At 41.5% G+C, this 19091-nt stretch overlaps 1 protein-coding gene and 1 long non-coding RNA gene across 4 annotated transcripts in view; one reads left to right on the top strand and one right to left on the bottom strand.

Annotated features, from left to right (window-relative positions):
• The first annotated feature begins 1578 nt into the window (after window positions 1-1578).
• SLC17A3 (solute carrier family 17 member 3) overlaps window positions 1579-19091 on the top strand; it is a 23039-nt gene continuing 5526 nt past the window's right edge. For 2 of the 3 annotated variants that reach the window (XM_025891149.2, XM_025891148.2), the window contains exons 1-6: window positions 1579-1919; window positions 6631-6740; window positions 11907-12118; window positions 12321-12554; window positions 12640-12727; window positions 18009-18095. In XM_025891149.2, the coding sequence (XP_025746934.1) occupies window positions 6659-6740; window positions 11907-12118; window positions 12321-12554; window positions 12640-12727; window positions 18009-18095 (703 nt within the window). In that variant the 5' untranslated portion in view covers window positions 1579-1919; window positions 6631-6658. The remainder of the gene's footprint in view (window positions 1920-6630; window positions 6741-11906; window positions 12119-12320; window positions 12555-12639; window positions 12728-18008; window positions 18096-19091) is intronic. The other variant, XM_073877649.1, reaches the window with a different exon arrangement.
• The window catches only part of LOC141370111 (uncharacterized), a 21520-nt gene continuing 20620 nt past the window's right edge, over window positions 18192-19091 (bottom strand). The window contains exons 2-3 of the long non-coding RNA XR_012373873.1: window positions 18745-18828; window positions 18192-18339 (exon numbers count right to left, since the gene is read on the bottom strand). This is a non-coding gene — a long non-coding RNA (uncharacterized lncRNA). The remainder of the gene's footprint in view (window positions 18340-18744; window positions 18829-19091) is intronic.

The following is a 19091-nucleotide window of genomic DNA, read 5'->3' as shown; positions in this document are numbered from 1 at the left end:
CTGATCAAAGGAGAAACCTGCCCTTTATCTTCTCCAATAATTCACATGACGAAAACAAAGTAATTTAAAAACTAACATTTTTCAAAAGGAAAGCATACATTTAAAAAAGGTGGACATTACAATCTCAGTCAAGGAACTATTTCAACCTATATTCAAGTTTTTAAAAATTAATTATAGACATTAGTGGATTTTTCCCACACAACGACAACATGAATATATTTCTACTGAGTCCAGTTCATAGAATGGAAGAACAAACAACCCAGGGGCATTTTAAAATGAAGTTAAAAATTAAATCACAAAACCAAAGCCACATTTTCTGACTTGGCTACTGATTCGGGGTTAGTAATATTTCACGGGATACTTGAATTCGGAAGTTGTTACTCATTTATCTCAGGGTCCAGAGTCCCTCAAAAATGACTCAGGGAAAAATCTTTTACACAAGAAGGCGAAATTGTCATCCCTTCCCCCTGCATAATGAACTGAGATTGTCGGTGCTTAAATTCCCAAAGCGCAAGTGGACAAATCCATTTTTCTTTTCTCTTCTTATCTTATAAAGACTATAATAAAACTTACCTGAGAAAAGCGTGAGAATGACATAGAATGAATGCCTGGAAGACAGTAGCTCTGAATTCCTGAGACCCGGGCTCCTCCTTCTGAATTCTTGAGCTCAGGGATGGACTCTGCCAGGCTCCCACTCCTCCACCAAGGTGCTGGGTGGTGGTTTACACCCCCACAATACAGTTCAAGTAGGTATAAAGAGTCAAACTCAAAATCCCAAGGAGATCTCCTCGGGGGCCATAAACTAAGAAGGAACTTAAAGTCAAGGTGATGAGCAGGACTTGAAGCAAGGAGGGTTCCCAGGAGCGCAGAACCAGGTTTAATTTTCCAGGGCGGGAGACTGACTCGAATGTTCTCATAGAGAAAGGTGTGCAGGCGCTGAGCATGCAGGGAGCTGGAAAGGAACTAGCTACATAAAGCTGGGAATCTGAAAGCGTTGCCTCGTCCCTGAGATGAGGATAAGCAGAACTCCGAAAAAGCTTGGAGAGCAGCGAGGACGTTTTCAACCACATGAGGGTAGAGATGAAAACAAGTCAAGCAAAAGAAATTGAAAGGGATTGGCCTCCACGGTGCCCATGTGTGTGTCCCAAATTCATGCTGTTTATTGTCCAAAGTGAGTTACAGAAAAGTCCATACTGCATGACAGCAGGTATACAAATGTAGAAATAAGAGAAAGCATTATTTTATATAGCTTAGGAACACACCTATAGATAGTAAAAATCAAAGAATATGGAGAAACCTCACTAATTTACGTGAAATGTTTTTGTTACGGGGGTGTGTGTGTGTGCGCGCACGCGCGCGCGCGTGCAAAAGCGCGCATGCGTGCGTATGCGCACAAAACAGGACCAGAGAACGCAAAAGTGAGGTCCAAGTTTATCTGTAATACTATATCTCATGTATTTCAAAGAAAAAATTTATCAAAGGGAGAAAAACACAAAGAAGAAAAAGGTATTCGACTTTTGCATTTAACACTTAATTATACTTTCACCTTTTCAGAACAGAACTGAAGTCATTAAAGATACCACGAAACAAAGCAAGAACCGCGTGCGGATGTCTGAACTAGAGGACATGCCTCAGGTTTTGAGGAGCCTCGAGACGCTCACATCAGCTGAGAAGGAGGCAGAGCTGCAGAGGGGCTTAGACTCCAGGTTCTCAAGGCACACATTTCTGGAAACTTCCTCAGAGGCTGCTTGACAAGAAGCACTTTTCCTTCAATTTCTAGTTTGATGAATCTCGTTAATGATTAGCAATCCCAGCCCCAGGGTAGCAAAGAATCCTCCGCGGCCTGCCAGCAGGTGAAGGGCCAGAGCGTGAAGAAGGAGCAGGTGCTCAGTAGAAGTCCTCCCTCAGACACTAAGTCGGTAAGTCACTTATCCCGGTGTTGATATGCAAATTCTAAGGGTCCTTTCTGTGTAACAACGGACAATTTTGATATACTCCCCAAGTCCCAGGTTTTCTCATACTGATTTTTTAAAAAGGTGAGTGAAAACGTGAACACCCCTATTTTCTTAACCAGGCCGGGGGAAGAGAGGTATAAGCAGGGAGCTGAAGTTGTGTGTCTGATCACCCATAAACATGCGTAAAATGTCAACTGTGCAAGACATTTCCAAGAAACAGGCACTCTCGTGAGGTGTTTGAAAGCTGAATTTAGGCGATTAAATTCTGGGGCTCGTCAACGAGTATCAGCTCTTTTATTTACCAACTGGCTGACCTGGACAAAGAGGGTCAACATCTCCACCTAGGGTTGATGTACAGTAGTCATCAACAGCGGCTGGATAACTCGCTATACAACAGCCAGCCGGACACACAGGAAGAGTTGTAGGGTGGTTGCAAAGAAATACTTCAGAAAAGAAAAAATGGGCAACCACATCTCCATCCCTTACACAAAGATTCGCTGCCGCCAAGAAGTCAATAGTAGGCTTTTCTCCTGGACAGGCTCACTGTGGCAACAGGCAATTCCTGGGGCCTGAAGGACTCCAGCCTTTTGAAATCAAGTTCGCCCCCTTGATTTCCCTCCTACATCAAGTAGGGTCCAGGACTTTGACACAGACAGGGCTGAGGGTGGCTCTGGTCCAAGACAGCATCTAGAGGAACACTGAGTCATGAAGCAAGGATATGAGGGAAAGCTAACCAAACCAGGATGGCTGGGGATGGAAGGGGAAATGTAGAGATGGGGCAATAGGGTCACTAGGGTCAGCAGAGGATGGAGGGTGGGCTGAGGGCAGTTGAGAGAGTTAACCAGGGAGAGGCCACAAGGCAGGAATGTAGGAGCTGCGGCTTTTTGATGATACTTGTGACCTCACAGATGGTGTAAGTAGAATGCTGTGAGCAGGACACCCACAGCCTTTAAACCTAATGGTCTGCAGGAAGCTGACCTTCAGTGTGATTCCCTATGAACACTGCTTCGAAGCAGAAACATCTCAGGGTGCCATATATAGTCTCTGACCCGGGGAACCAGCAGTTTTCTGGGCAGTAGTAGAAAATCAAGGTTGCTGTTAAAAATATTGCATATAGGGGCGCCTAGGTGGCTCAGTCGGTCAGGCGTCTGCCTTCGGCTCAGGTCATGATCCCAGGGTCCTGGGATCTAGTCCCACATCGGGCTCCCTGCTCAGCGGCGAGTCTGCTTGTCTCTCTCCCTCTGTCCCTCCCCCCACTCTTGTGCATATGAGTTCTCTCTCTCTCATATAAATAAATAAAATCTTTTTAAAATTTTCATATATACACATATATGTATATATACACGTACATATATATACACACAAAACATATAACATACAAAACATATAGATGACACATTGATATATAATATATGTGTGACAACTGTAAGTTGTTTCTTTTGTACAGCCCTAGGCCTTGAAGGCTAGCCAGGGTGTGACTGTGTTATACCATTGCACCCCTGCTGCTGGGGATCCCGCCACAAAACCTTTTTGAGGTCACCAAGCTTTACTGGAATAATGCTTGTTTACATGCTTCCTTGGCAGCCAGATGCTTGCAGAACTTTCCCTTATATGGATTCCTGTTCACTGCCTGTGCCCAACCACCTGCTTAGCTGTGTAAGCAAATGCTTGTAAAATCTCCTGGGAGAATGATCATAGATAGGGTCACATCTGCTAGGACTGGGCATTCAGGTTTCCAGGACAAGGCATGTCCTAGTTGCCTAGAATAGAGATAGTAGAGGGCTAAAGGTACTTGAGATTACTTTACCCGAGTTATTATTTAAGTTCCTGCTTCTGTGAAAGCCGATATTCTGAGCACACTGTTAATAAATTCTGAGATTCTATTTCATGGGTGCATGTCTTGAAAGTAACTTGAAAATGGACAAATACCCTCCATGGAATAGAGAGGGTTCACCGGGGCTGCCGTCCTGGATGAATAGACTCAGAGCGGGAGAGTTGAAGAACCCAGTCCTGCCATGATAGAAAGGTCCCAGGGGCACAGGCTCAAGAATAGGCAAAGCTGTGGTAAACCAGGAATATGACATCCCATAACATTTTCATCCAGTGGAATTTAGCATCAAGCCCTGTTGACAGGAAATTGCTCTCCATCATAAGAGGCCAGCTGCTAGGTGGTCCAGGCATAAAAGCAGAGAATAAAATAACCTCAATCTCTAGATCACTCCGGAATTGCTCTATGTTTTTGCTTTTTTGTGAAATATTGCTGCTATGAACAATGGGGTGCAGGTGCTCCTTAGGATTATTGCATTTGTATCTTTGGGGTAAATACCCAGTAGTGCAATTGCTGGGTTGCAGGGTAGCTCTATTTTTAACGTCTTGAGGAACCTCCACACTGTTTCCCAGAGTGGCTGCACCAGCTTGCATTCCCACCAACAGTGTAGGAGGGTTCCCTTTTCTCCATTGTTTAGCTTTTTATATAATTGCAAGGATTGAGTCTACATTACTATCTACAAAATGCATAAATTGTCCAATTTAACTTCATGTTAATAAAACTCATAATATCACTGGAGGATTAACATAATCCTCCTGATACTAATATCTCTATAGCATTTTTAAAATAACATGTTTCAAGTTAAAATACTTACCCTGTATTCCAGTTACATCTCTAACTTCAGTGTGATTTTCTATTTCTTGCAGAATTCACTCTGAATTTTTATAATTCTATCACCAACCATAGTGCCACAAAATCAGACTACAAGTAAATTTTTGATTAATAATTAGTTAAGCAAAAACATCACTCACCTCATCAATAATGGGTCTAGCTCTAACATAATATTATTTAATAAATTTCTTAAGTCCAGGAAATCAACAAACCAAGCCCAAATCTGTAGCATTTGCCTTTGTGTGTGTGTGTGTGTGTGTGTGTGTGTGTGTGTGTGTGTGTGTTTAATCTCCAATTGTGGCCAATTTCAAGCTACCAACATGACATCACTGAATTCAGAGTTAGGAAGAAATATGCAGCAACATGCCTTTATATCGTATTCCCACCATATAGATGCAGGAGTCATGAATGTTCTCAAGAGTGTACCTGATAGGAAGATGCAGCGAAATAATTACAAAGTCGTGAGCTGTAAACATGTCTCATCTTTTTAAAAAGTATAATGTATTTAATTTTGAATTTATGTAATTTAATTGCCAGTAATGGCTGTTTTCAACAACCAGTTTGCAAAATTCCTAAAAATGTAACTGTCTGCTTTTCTGGGCCCAGGTGAGCTGACTGTAGTACCCCACTGCCTTACGCTGTACTCGTCTCTTGGGTTCTCTTGTTTTCCTATCTCAATTCAGGTTCTGCCATGCCTTCATCTATTTATATAATTTTTCCCTATATAAATTAACATTCCTGAAGATGCCTATTTGGTTATTTTTCTTTTTAAGACCTCCGTGTAAGTGCTTCTACAAAAAAAAAAAAAAACCAAAACTGACCACCCTCATCCAGAAATTACTGAATTTCTTGTTGAGACAACTGTCAGATGTCACATGGCCCTCGTCAAATAGCCTAAGGAAGGGGAAACTAAGAACATGATCCATCTTAAAAGCTGAGAGGACTCAGACTCTTAAGCCTCCATTCGTGGTGGCTAAAATGGGGTATATTCAAACATGTGGGCATTATTTTTGATCTCAGACCCAGTTGCTAAGGAAGGACATTTTGATCATCCAGTTTTATCTCCATTTTTCCCTTCTGTGGGAAAAATTGAAACCATATTTTATATATGGTTCCAATTTTTCATGCTGTGGGTCAGTTAAAGCCAACTTCACAATCCCAACTACCTGTTAATTAAATAAGAAGACATTTATAACTTTAAACCAAATAGATCCTGTTTACGACAGAAACATTGTTCATTTGAGGCAGTCATGGGTCCAAATTGTAAGGACCCCAAACTACGAGTGTCAAGATCTCCATGTTAGTTATTTCCAGAACTTTGTAGATACTTCATCATCTGTGGCCAGAAATAATATGGGATTAACATGGTATCGTCATATCATGCAAATATGGTCCCCAAGTATGAGTGACATACGAAGAGCAACATTCTCAGTGGGTCAAATGGGGAGGCAGTATGGGAATCATCAGGGGCACTAGAAGCTGGGTTCTCGGGTACGGTAGAGGATTCCAGAAGAGCACAGCTCTTCTGACCCACAGGTGATTCACGTGGGTGGGGGCTCCAACAACGATGACAATAAACCATGTGAGGACCACTTGCTGAGTGCCAGTCATGGGCGGTCTGTTGAATGCTTGTCATCCTTGATGCAGGTGCTGCTGTAGTTGTGGTGCTGGTTATCATTATTAATAATGGACAAGAAACCGAAACTCACAATTTTGCTCCTGGTGGCATTTGGCACATCAGATAAGTCATGAGCCTCGATTTGAACTTGGCAATGCCTAGCTCCGAAGCCAGGGCTCTTGCACGGGCTCCCGGTGAGCGGCTCTAGATTCTAGTAATAGCTCCACACCCTAAGCGCGGTGCACTTGCTATAGTGAGCCAAGAGGGAATAACGACCCTCCCTATACCCAACCCTGATGGAGTGGCCTGGCTTTGGTTGGCTTGTTGCCCACTGTGTATGTTTCAAAGGAATCTCTTTCTCTTGGCTGACACCTGTGGGTTGCATATTGCCCTAATAGGTGAAAAACATCAGGGGGAAAGAACACAATGGCAGAGTCGAGTACCACAGCTGGGAAGAGAAAGTGCTCCCAAGATCCGCAAGTGGATGAGAAGCTCGTTCCCAAGCAAGGTAAACTCAAGCGTGACTACTTGGTTTTAGGATTTTATGGTGGGTTCTTTATGTGCAGTGTCATAATACAAAAAAAAATGAATCCATACCTTGTAATTTGTTTAATTCTCTTTTAAAATCAGGTAATATTGATGCATATTTTTCAAATATACGAAGGAAATAAATACCACTGTACTAAAGAACAAGTCTTTTGGGCGACCCTCTTGGGTCTCCTCCCTCCTCGGGAGCTGTGTACTATCACTTTGCTATTGCTCAATAAACCTTGCTTTGCTGCCCACCAAAAAATAAATAAATAAAATAAATATATAAATAAAATAAAAAACAAGTCTTATATTGTTGATGATTATCTTCTGATCTTGGTCCATATGCATTTAAATTCTTTTGATCATTGCCACCAAATTTGTATACACCTAGTGTTGTGTATTCTGCTTGTCATTGCATGTAATATATTGTAAATATAATTGTTTTGCTTAATTAGGTAAAGTCAGAAAATTTTAATTTGACCACACATACTTTTCCATATTGCTTTATAATACTCAATCATTCTTCTTAAAGGATGTGTATTATTATTATTCCAATATGTCCAATAGATAAAGCATTATTTACCTGAAAAATCTTCTTGTGGTTGGATATTTAAGTTATGGATTTTTGTTTTGCTACTTAGCTATTTTACATATATGTTTTATACATATATAAAATATATGTATTTGCTACTTAGCTATTTTATATTATACATATTTGAAATACATGTATTATATATATAAACATTCTTTAACATAACACTTGTTTACAGTTAAGATTTTTATTTCTTTAGTGTTTATTCCTAAGAAATTAAAATTTTGAGGCAAAGGGCATAATTATTTCATTTCCATTGGCTACTACAGAGACCTTAATTTTTCATCTGAATAAAAGTGCAGCCACATAGGAGATTTTGAGTGGAAGAGGAGGTGATCTAATTTATGGCATGACTAGAACACTCCAATTGCTGTATTGAAAATAGATTGGAAGCAGGAAGTCAAGTTAAAGGTTATTGCAAAAATCCAAGCAAGGGATGTTGGTAGCTAGAACCCCCGGGAAGCAGCTCTAAACCAAAAGATAGCAATGGCCTTGGTGAGAAGGGGTTTAATTCTATACATATTTTCAGTGTAAAGACAACAGTATGTTCCAGATAGATGGGATCTAAGGTGTGAAACAAAGAAATCAAGGATAATTGCAAAGTATCTGGAAGGTTGGGATTTCCATCCACTGAGTTGAGAAACAATCTGGGTAGAACAAGCTGGGGAGGGGAGCTCAGGCATTCAGTTTTAAATCTGTTAAGTTTGATTTTTTGATTCGTTGATCAATTGATTTTTAGCAGAACAAAAAATGACACATATTAAAATCAGTGGCATCTTTAATTTGACAAAATGCACAGCTACTGTATTATATCTAGACTTCATTTTGATTTACAATATGGGATGTTGTTCCAACTTTATTTTTCCATATATTTAACCAGTTATCTCACAATCACTTATTATATAATTTAGCTTTCCTCCATCAATTGCCACAATGTCCTTTACTCACTGTATGATTTCTTTGCATGTTTTTCTATTGTTCCTTAGATGTTTTTTGCTTATTGATGTCTTATTTTACTCTCGTGACAAATTTCATTGCTGCAAATGCCAGTATCTTTCAATGCTTGCCCTCCCTTCCAAAAAAACCTCTCGTGTAGTCTATTAATATATATAACTCATCTTTATTATTTTTTGCCAACTGTATTCATTCTCTGTTCCTGCAAACATACTACTGCAAACTTAATGGGCCTAAAATGACACACATTTACTGTGTTATAGATTCTGTGGGTCAGAGTTTAAGACATGCATTGATTTAGTTGGTTCTTCTCCACATCTCACAGAGCTGCAATCAAGCAGTTGGCCAGGTTGCCTTCTCTACTGGAGGCTAGACTGGGGAAGATCCCACTTCTAAGCTCATTCAGGTTGTTAGGAGAATTCATCTCCTTATAGCTATACAGCTGAAGGCCCCGGTTTGGGCAGGATTTTGGCTAGAGGCCACGCTCTTGTCCTAGGGGTGGTAGTTTCTTACCATGTGGGCTTCTCCAACTTTCTGCTCACTTTATCAACCCCATGAGAAAAGGATCTAGCTTCAGTTTGCTAAGATGGAGTCTTATATAATGTAATATAATCATGAAAGTGCATCCCCTCACTTTTGCTGGCTAGAAGCAACTCCTAAGTCTTGACCCCATTCAAGTGGAGGGGATTACACAAATTTGTGAATACCATGAGGTGAGTACCACTGGAGTCACCTTAGGATCTGTTTGTCACATCAAGTTAAAAAACAAGTCTCCTTGACTCTGATTAGAGTAATGTTGAATTCTTTGATATAACCTTCCAGTTTCAAAAGTTCATGATTTCATGGTATCAGTACTCTCTTCCAGTGGTTAAATACCATAACTCCAAGACATTTATTAATTTGCACACACTCTGTCACACACACACACAAACTCATACATTGTCATGTAGCTAAGGGTAATCCTTGAAAATAATTCACAGGCAGCATGACATTAGCACCAACCTATTAGGTGGACATGGCTGGAACTATTCATTCGGAATGGACACAGGACAGAAATCATCTTTAAGCACACATGTAGTAACAAGGTATACTTAATAGCCAGCAAGCATCAGGCTAAGCCTTTTAAATATATCTTCTGGTTAATCTTTCAGCGATCTAATAGGGCAGATGTTCAACCGACTCATTCGTGGGCTATTAGCCTCTTTTGGTCTCTAGGACCCCAAGACAACTTGGAGAAATCAGAGACCACAAGAACTCATAAATTATTTGTTGATTTGATTGACATAGAAGTCACTACTTGGCCCGGAATCAGGAAGGAAAACCTTTATAAAAATATTATATTTGAGCTTTTCATTCTTCCAAATTCTGCCCCTCCCCCCATTCACTACAAAGTCTTGTGTCCACTTAAAGGGAAAACATGGCTTTGTGAGGAAGGCTCTTTTGTTATCTCAAGGCATCTCCTTCCTTGAAGTTTTGAGGACTTCCTGAAGACACAGGGTCTCGACCTCCTATTCCACACCATATAGCCATATAAACCCCACAGATGGGTGCACTTGGGTTACAGCAAAGGCGTTCCCATGGAGTCATCTAGGACAAAATAAAAGCCATCATATCCTTGTGGTACAATGGTGAAGAGCATAGACACCTGACGTACACTGTTAGCTGGCCTGTCTGTACCTATGTCAAGCATAGGCACATCTATAAATGGGGATAGTAGTAGTGGCTTCCTCAAAGGATTGGTGTGAGGATTAAGTGAATTAATCCTCAGTCATTATATTAGATGAGCTACCAGGACCATTTGACGCACCTGCTGACTCCCTCCTCCCTGAAGCCCTTTATCCCTTGGCTTCCAGGATACCACACCCTCCTGGTTTTCTTCCAAACCCACTGACCATTCCTTTTCAGTTTCCTTCGCTGGTTGTACCCACTTATTTGGCCTCTTTAAACAGTAGAGAGCCCCAGAGTCAGTCATTGTTTCTCTTCTCTCTGTGTTCTCTTTTCCCAAATATCATGGCTTCAAGTACCATGTGTAGGTTACTAATGCCCAGTCTTATACCTCAACCTCTACATCTCTTCTAAACTCTAGAGCTGTGTATCCAACAACGTTCTCAACACCTTCCCTTGGGTACCTAAAAGGGATCTCTGTTGGTCCAATAAGAAGTTCTTGATCATCCCTACTCCCTTCAAAACTGCTCTTTTGCCACAGAACTCCCTTCCTCAGTGAGCCAGGCTTCTAGTTCTTAGAATAAGAACCTCTCCAGTGCTTTTCCCCCACTGGTCTATAAAACTGAAACCTTGATTTAGTGTGACTTCCCCCCGGGGATATCTGGGATCTGATTACATTTTCGCTCTTGTACTGCTACCACCCCCATCCAACGTTCCTCTTGTCTTCTGCATTATTGCAATAGCTTCTTCCTGGCAGTAGCCATCTTTCCTAGAAATACAAAACCAGATTTGAATGCTGTGCTCATTTCTTTTTCCACTCTTTTTTTTTTTTTGCTATTTTTTTCATAGTTTGTGGTTGTCAATTTCCCTGAGAAAATATTTCCAGGGGTTTAATTTCAAACTTTATTTTATTTTATTTAGAGAGAGAGGGAGAGCTTATGAGTGGGGTGGGAGGGGCAGGGGAGAGAGAGAATCTTTTTTTTTTTAAAGATTTATTTATTTATTTGAGAAAAAAAGAGAGGGGTGTGTGCAGGAGAATCGGGGGGCAGAGGGAGAGAGAGAGAATCTCAAGCAGATTCCCCACTGAGCATTGATTCTGACCCCACAACCCCAAGATCATGACCTGAGCCAAAATCAAGAATGGGACACTTAACCGACTGAGCCACCCAGGCACCCCTTAATTTTAAACTTCAAATGAAAGCTTGTCCTCAATGCCTGAAGACATGTGAGAAGAATAATCATCTACACTAAGGAACAACTCCTTCAGAATTTAAAAAAAATATGTTTTATGTATGTAATTTATAATATAGTACATATATATCATATAATTTATTTAAATTACAGAACGTAAATATGTACATATACATATTTTTATTTATATGTATATAAAATGTGTATTTTCTATATATGTATTTACTTCTGAGGAATTTCATCAACTATAGAATACAATAACCCAGGAATGGGAGAGACAGAATTATAGGATGGACAGATGGCTCAGAGCAAGTCAGTGTCTATATAGTTGTGGTATAAAAACACCTTTGGGGACCCCTGGGTGGTTCCGTCAGTTAAGCGTCCGCCTTCGGCTCAGGTCATGATCCCAGGGTCCTGGGATCGGGTCGCACAGCAGGCTCCCTGCTCCGCGGGGAATCTGCTTCTCTGCCTGTCCCCTAGCTTGTGCTCTCTCTCTCTCTCTCTCTCTCTCACTTTCTCTCTCAAATTAAAAAAAAAATATTTTTAAATAAAAAATAAATTAAAACAGCTTTGGGTCAACTCAGTGATTTCCTCCTTTAGTATCCTCCTTTCCCAAAGCTAGTACAGTGCCCCTGAAACCATCGGGTGGTGGCCTGAGGTACCTTTCTGTATTACAGCCTGTGAGAAAGAAACGATGGCTTCATAAGGAAAAGCACTGATGTCATGTTATAATATTTCCAGGTCCAAGCTTCTGTCCCACTCGCTATGGGATAGCCTTTATCATACATATCTGCAACCTCATAGCGATGGCACAGTGTGTTGTCATGAACATCACTATGGTAGCCATGGTCAACAGCACGGACCATCAGCTCCAGTTTAATGGCTCTGCCGAGGGGCTGCCTGGTGACTCACTTGGTGGCCTGAATAATGCCCCAGACAGTCTTCCCGCAGGGGTAAGCGATGCCAGATTTAAGCTGTGCTCTTGTTTTTGTGGTTTGTTTGTTTGGATGTGTATTTTTTTAGAGCCTCTATGTTAAAAAGTTTTATTGGGGAAAATAGGGATTTGAAAGCAAGTGAAAGATCTAAAGAGGTGTTTTCAGTTATGTTAGCACCTTCTTGCAAATGGCTAACCACAGCATTCTCGGTTTCCTTAAGGCCCCCGTGTACGACTGGAGCCCTCAAATTCAGGGCATCATCTTTAGTTCTGCCAACTATGGCATGATGCTGACACTGGCCCTCAGTGGGTACCTGGCTGGAAGAGTAGGCACGAAGAGAGTGGTTGGTGTTTCGTTGTTTGCATCCTCACTCCTCAGTATCCTCACCCCCCTGGCGGCTGAGCTCGGACTAGTTTGCCTCATTGCAACTCGAATAGTCCAGAGCCTAATACAGGTATCCAGATATTTTGCAAATAGGGGCTGGATAGGAATTTCTATATGGTACCACACGTCAAGAGCTCTAACTATTTTGATTTCAGGGATCAACATTTGGGGGTCAGTATGCGCTTTGGGAGAGATGGGGTCCTCCACATGAACGAAGTCGACTCTGCTCCATTGGCTTATCAGGTAAAAACACATAGCTGAAATGAGTACATTACAACGTAACATTCTCACACTGGGTTATTTGATAATTTTTCTATTGAATGTTACTTTGTCTTCTCCTCAATGTTGACCGAGTATTTATCAATGAGGGAGATGGATCCTTTGTGACATGACTTTCGGTTGTTTTCCCCCAAGTGGTCATTTGTAACATGACTTTGCTTATAATGATTTTCCTTTTCTGAAAAAAATATATTTCTGTGTAGTTAAATTGATCATTCTTTTCTTCTATGGCTCCTAGATTTTGAATCATAGATGGAAATGTTATAAAGGCATCCACCTGTGTTTTTTCTTGAATTTGCATGATTTCATTTTTTATAGTTAAATTTCTGATATATTGGAGTCTCTTTTAGAATTCTATGTATAAGGTATGCATCCAACTTAATCTTCTTTAGGATTTCTCTTAGTTGTTCTGAGAACTGCTTTCTGATCATGATTTGCTTAGACAGTGCATCTGGAATGAATATTCTGAAGAAAGAAGTCTACGTTATATAGGGGAAGAATGAAAAACAGAAAGAATAAGGCTAACAAACATGAAATTGATGAAGGAGGCACGGGGTAAGAAAAGAAGGGTAACTCTCCAGCTAACTTTTGGATACCAAGAGAGCCGGCGACTCTTCAGTCCAGAAAACAAGCCACACACACACACACACACACACACACACACACACACACACACACACTGACTGACCTCATACACCCCATAGAACCCTTTACAACCGTGGAGGATTATTTTCTGTCACCAGAGCTTTTATTCACTGTTAGGGGAATAGTCCGCCAATTTGGACAAAGGAAATTCACATCAGTTATCACAGCTGACTAATGGAGCTTCTAAGTATAAATAAGGATCAAACCCCCACCCTCAAATCCTCAAAGATTTGAAAGAAACCAAGAGCACAAAAGAGAGAGACGAAACTCAAAAACTGTAAAGATGAACCCAAATGAGGAAGAAATTAAAAGAAAATTTTACATGATTAACAACGTGCAAGAGATCCCAGGGAATATTTATAATAACATTTATTTAAAAAGAAAAATAAAACCTGTCAGAATGGCTAGTATCAAAAAGGCAAGAAATATGGGGCGTCTGGGTGGCTCAGTTGGTTAAGCACATGCCTTTGGCTCTGGTCATGATCTCAGGGTCCTGGGATAGAGCCCCTTGTCGGGCTCCCTGCTCAGCGGGAAGCCTGCTTCTCCCTCTCCCACTCCCCCACATGTGTTTCCTCTCTCACTGTGTCTCTGTCAAATAAATAAATAAAATCTTTAAAAAAAAAAAAGGCAAGAAGTAATAAGTGGTGGTGAGGTTGTGGAGAAAGGAGAATCGTTGTGCCCTATTAGTGGGAATGTAAATTGGTGCAGCAACCGTGGAAAACAGTATGGAGATTCCTCAAAAAACTAAAACTAAAAATAAAAATACAATCCAGTCAATTCCCTTCTGGGTATTTACCTGAGGAAAATGAAAACCACTCATACAAAAGATACTTGCATTCATATCTTTCCTGTAGCAATCTTTACAATAGCAAAAGATATGGAAGCAGTCCAAGTGTCCATCGATAGGTGGATGGCTGAAGAAGATGTGGTATAGACATCATGGAATATTACTTGGTCGTAAAAAAAGAATGAAATCTTGCCATTTGCAGCAACATGGATGGACCTAGAGCTTTATTATGCTAAGTGATGCAAGTCAGACAGAGAAAGACAATTACCATGTGATTTCCCTTATATGTGGAATCTAAAAAACCAAGCAACCAACCAACCAAACAAATAACAACAGGAAAGAGAGACAGACTCATAAATATAGAGAACAAACTAGTGGTTGCTGGAGGTGGAGGTGGAGGTAGGAGGGCCGGTCAAAGAGGTGAAGTGGATTAAGAGATAGAAACTTTCAGTTATAAAATAAATAATCATGGGAATGAGAAGCGCAGCATAAGGAATAGAGTCAATAATATGATTGTATGGTGATAGATGGTTACTACACTTACTGTGGTATTTTGCCATGTGTATCATTGCCAAATCACTATACTGTATACCTGAAACTAACATATGTCAACTATACTTCGATTAAAAATGTGAAAAAATAGGGCGCCTGGGTGGCTCAGTTGGTTAAGCGACTGCCTTCAGCTCAGGTCATGATCCTGGAGTCCCGGGATCGAGTTCCGCATCGGGCTCCCTGCTCAGCAGGGAGTCTGCTTCTCCCTCTGATCCTCTTCCCTCTCGTGCTTTCTATCTCTCATTCTCTCTCTCTCTCAAGTAAATAAATAAAATCTTTTTTAAAAATGGGAAAAAATAACTTTGAAAATAGATTGCTATCAAATAATTGTTAATAAAATAATATAATTGCTAATATTGTTAACTGCAATGAATGGTCTGAATACCTAAATGAAGGGAGATGACCAACAAATTAGCAAATTGGACAAATAAGTTGAGAGATTATCCCAGAATACAATACAAGAATCAGGAGATGGAAAGCATGGAGGAAAAGTTTAAAATCTTGGAAGGAAGACAGTGACCTTATAGAAGTGGCAGCTCCCTTCTCTCTCATTTTCTGTCATATAGGCATAAGAGCTACTGGAATAGGGCAACTGACTGGCTAGGAGCAAGATCCAGAGGCTTCCTTGTTCTTGGGGTTAGGGAAATACCTTAGGGTCCCCAAACAGGTAGTCTTTACTGACCTCTAGAAAGCTTTTCTAGTTCAGAGAACACAAAACCAATGGCGGTCTGTGTGGCCAACAAGAAGCCATTGGAGGAACCCATCGGCAGGTGGAGTGGGCTGAGCCTACTCCCTTGCCTCACTAGTTCTTATAGAAATGGCCATTTCTGGTGATTCTGGGGATTCTCAGCAGACTGCACTGGTGAACAGGATGACTCAACCCGTGAGACTGAAGGAAAACTTCCCAGAAAAACACCCAAAAGTGGAAGGGTCCAGGTCCTGCCAGCCTCTAGGACAAAACATACTCCATCTTCCTCTGCAGGGAACCACAAAGACAAATCTATAGGCAGGAAACTCTGTAGTCACTTTAGGGAAGCAGACTAAGCAGATAAAACAGAACTGGCAGCTCATATTTGAGGTGACAGAAACACACACACACATACACATATGCACACACGCAGTCTGAAGATGATGCAACATCATACTGCAGTGAATATGAAAAAATAAAACCCCTGTAATTGCATACAGCAACATGGCTAAGTGTTAGAAATATAAGCGTTGAATGAACAAAGCATGTGTATCATGGTGGAAAATCACCCTGATGCAATGTTAGCTCCAAGGACACTACCTGGCAAGCTATCCCAATGGTCGTGGTACAGATAGGTTCAGGGGCCAAATGAGGTGCTACGTTTGTCCAGTTACACTACTCTAAAGCACAGAGTGAGATGTAAGATGCAAAATGGGGTAAATTAACACATTTAAGATACACCTTGCAATGTCCTAAAGAGAACAGCCAGGGTGATACCACTTTAATAAAGGTCAGAAAAGAAAAACACACACTTGAGGTATACACATGCACAAACATACGTGGTACAAATTGCATAGACAGGTGATAGATTTGGGCATTAATTTACAGTATATATAAATCAAGTGTTAGCTATGAACTATGGGTGGAGATCAAATTACAGTCTGGAATGCATGGAATGCAGCAGGAATATGACAGAGAACGAGACATACCAAAATCTCTCGGGATGCAGATGGTATTCAAAGTCTTCGATTGAATGTGATCACCCAGAGAAGAAGCCCAAGGAAATAGCCCCATGGCCTTCCAATCTCTGGGCCTCAGACAGAGGAGGACAGGCAGCAGGGACTGGGAGGCCTTCCAGGGGCCCTTGGACAACATTCAGACTGAAGTGACCAGTCAACAGAGCCACCTGCTGCTGGCCCGGATAAAACGATTGTGGATTCAGCAAGCCAGGGGTCCCGAAAGGCCTTGACAACAGTGGAAGGGCCGGGAGCAGAGACACAAAAGGAACAGAAAGCTGTCTAAATACATGGAGGGAGTTCTGAAGAGGTGGAAAGTTTTGTTTGGTTTTGAGCCCAGACTGTATGAAGGAAGATAAGTTTGTGTATGTGGATGTGTGAGAACCGAGAGCTGAGGAATTAAGTGAGGGTACAGGCGTGGGGGTGCATCCGCACAGTAGCCTGCGCCTGGCCAGACTGGAGGAGACGTGGTCCAGGCGACTGGAGGGATCTGGTCTTGGATGGATGCAGGAACCTGTCCCCTACTGTAACTGGAGGAAAGGCAGAGGCCTCAGGGGGGAATGTGAGGATTTGGTAGGCTTTGTCGTGGACAAGGTACTGATTTCCCTCTTCATCTATTGTGCCCTGAAGTCAGGCAGCCTCCTTTCAAATGCTGCCTTTCCCTGTCCACAGAAGAAATAACAATTATAAACATAGGAAAAGATATTCAACTTCACCTTAAATAGAAAATAATGAGATAACTCTTTTCATTCCTATTTGGAAGACTTTTTAGAAACGTTGAAGATGTCCAGTGTTCTCAAGGAGATGAGGAAAAAAAAAAACCAGTATTTTTGGCCATTTAGTTCGGTACAGCCTTTTTGCAAGATACTTTGACAGCATCTGTCAAAATGAAAAATTCACAAAGTGATCAAGCAAGGCCACTCCTGTTATTCTGTTGTACCGAAATAAATTATGCTTATGTTCAGAAATAACAGCCTTGTTTTGAAAAAGTTGTAAAAAGGAAGTGTGCCCTACCATGTATGAGAATACTCTGTGAGGCCAGGGAAATTAAAATAGTGTTTTTGGTACTTTCCCAGACAAATGTAGCTTTCTGCCTGCATGGGCCACAAATGCCTTTACAAAGAGGTGAATGTGTGTGTCAATATATATTATATACGTTTGCAGAGAGGAAAGGCATTCGACTCTAGACCACATAATGGGAACTGGTTAACATTAGAGACCAGGGTGGGAATGGGTTGGGGGGACACATGAGGGGAACTTTGGTTCATTTACTGGTCATTTACTCTTACAATAAGCATATGTCACATGACTTGTGTAGTTAAAAATCAAAATAGGATGAAAGGCAGAAGCATGGCTGTCGTCTGCAATGTTATTAGGGAACTGCCAGAGAAATGGATCCTCAGGAGAATACGTGGAGTGATACATCAGAAGTTCATGTATTCTAATATGCCTGTCTCATTATGGTTGGTGATGCTGCTACCATGTCATCCGTCGTTCCGTCGGTGTCTCTCCAGTGGCGGTCCAGAGCCCTGCAGCTTACTCTCTGTCTCTTTGCAGGAATGATGCTGGGAACCTTCTTCATCATCCTCCTGGGTGGCATCATCTGCCAAACCCTTGGGTGGCCTTTTGCCTTCTATATCTTGGGTAAGCTACAGTCTCCCCATCCCCAGGGTTTCTTCCAAGTATCAGGCGGTGATGTTACTAACCCGCCATAAAACATTATTAGCACGACGTGGTTGGGGGTGCTCTGCTTCCGTTGCAGGCCTCAGGTGACAGGCTTGCAGAGCGGTGGTTCGTGAGACAGGAAGGAAAGACGTGCAGCCTCTGCTGTGGGTTGTGTCTCAGATTAAGTGCCTCCGTGCGGGGACCCGGGTGAGGTGCAAGCTTCCTAAGGAGAGAAAACATTGAACACGAACGGGGTGAAGACAGTGAGGATCAATGTGAAGGGTGGGGTTTAAGGCAGCGCACAGGGAAAGGGAGCTCCGCAGAAACAGAGTCAAGGAGACAAAGCTAAGGGCTCGGAGAGAGGAGAGCGTGAGGCAGAAAAGAGGGAACAGGAAACCCGGTTATCTGCAGGGTCCCCCCCTTGATCCACAGCGGAGCACTCATCAGGACACTCATCAGACACTGTCTCATGTGTGAAGACATCATCTGAGCCCAGAGGAGGAAAAAATCACTGGGAAAGATTCAAGGACAATATCCAATACTTACAGAGAATAAGAGATGGTGCCTCTTGCCACAAGACAGACTGAAAACATTTAAGAGTTCAGGGGCCATTGGGCAGAATACTCACCATCGACTTTCCTCGGTAGTGAGAAATCATTCGCTCGGGAGGAAGTGCTGCAGTGGGTCCCTCTGATAAATGATGACATTAGACCTAAAAGATCAAACTGTCTTTATGTAATTTAACCATATCCCAGACAAAAGCTCAAAAATAATGTATAGGAAGACAAAAATATTCAGCACCCAACTAGGTATAATTCACAAGGTCTGGTTCCAATCATACATTACCAGGCATGGGGAGAAAAAAAAAAAAGCAGGGAAACACAATCCAAAAGAAGAATTAAAAAAAAAAATCAATGAAAACCAACCCAGAACGGACACAAATATTAAGAATTAGCAGACAAGGGCATTAAAATA

This window comes from Callorhinus ursinus, unplaced genomic scaffold (assembly GCF_003265705.2).
Source record: "Callorhinus ursinus isolate GAN/ISIS: 27379988/994484 unplaced genomic scaffold, GSC_fseal_2.0 scaffold26, whole genome shotgun sequence".
NCBI classification, from domain to species: domain Eukaryota; kingdom Metazoa; phylum Chordata; class Mammalia; order Carnivora; family Otariidae; genus Callorhinus; species Callorhinus ursinus.
The sequence above is the reverse complement of the archived record's forward strand: the minus strand, read 5'-3'. Positions and strand labels throughout refer to the sequence as shown.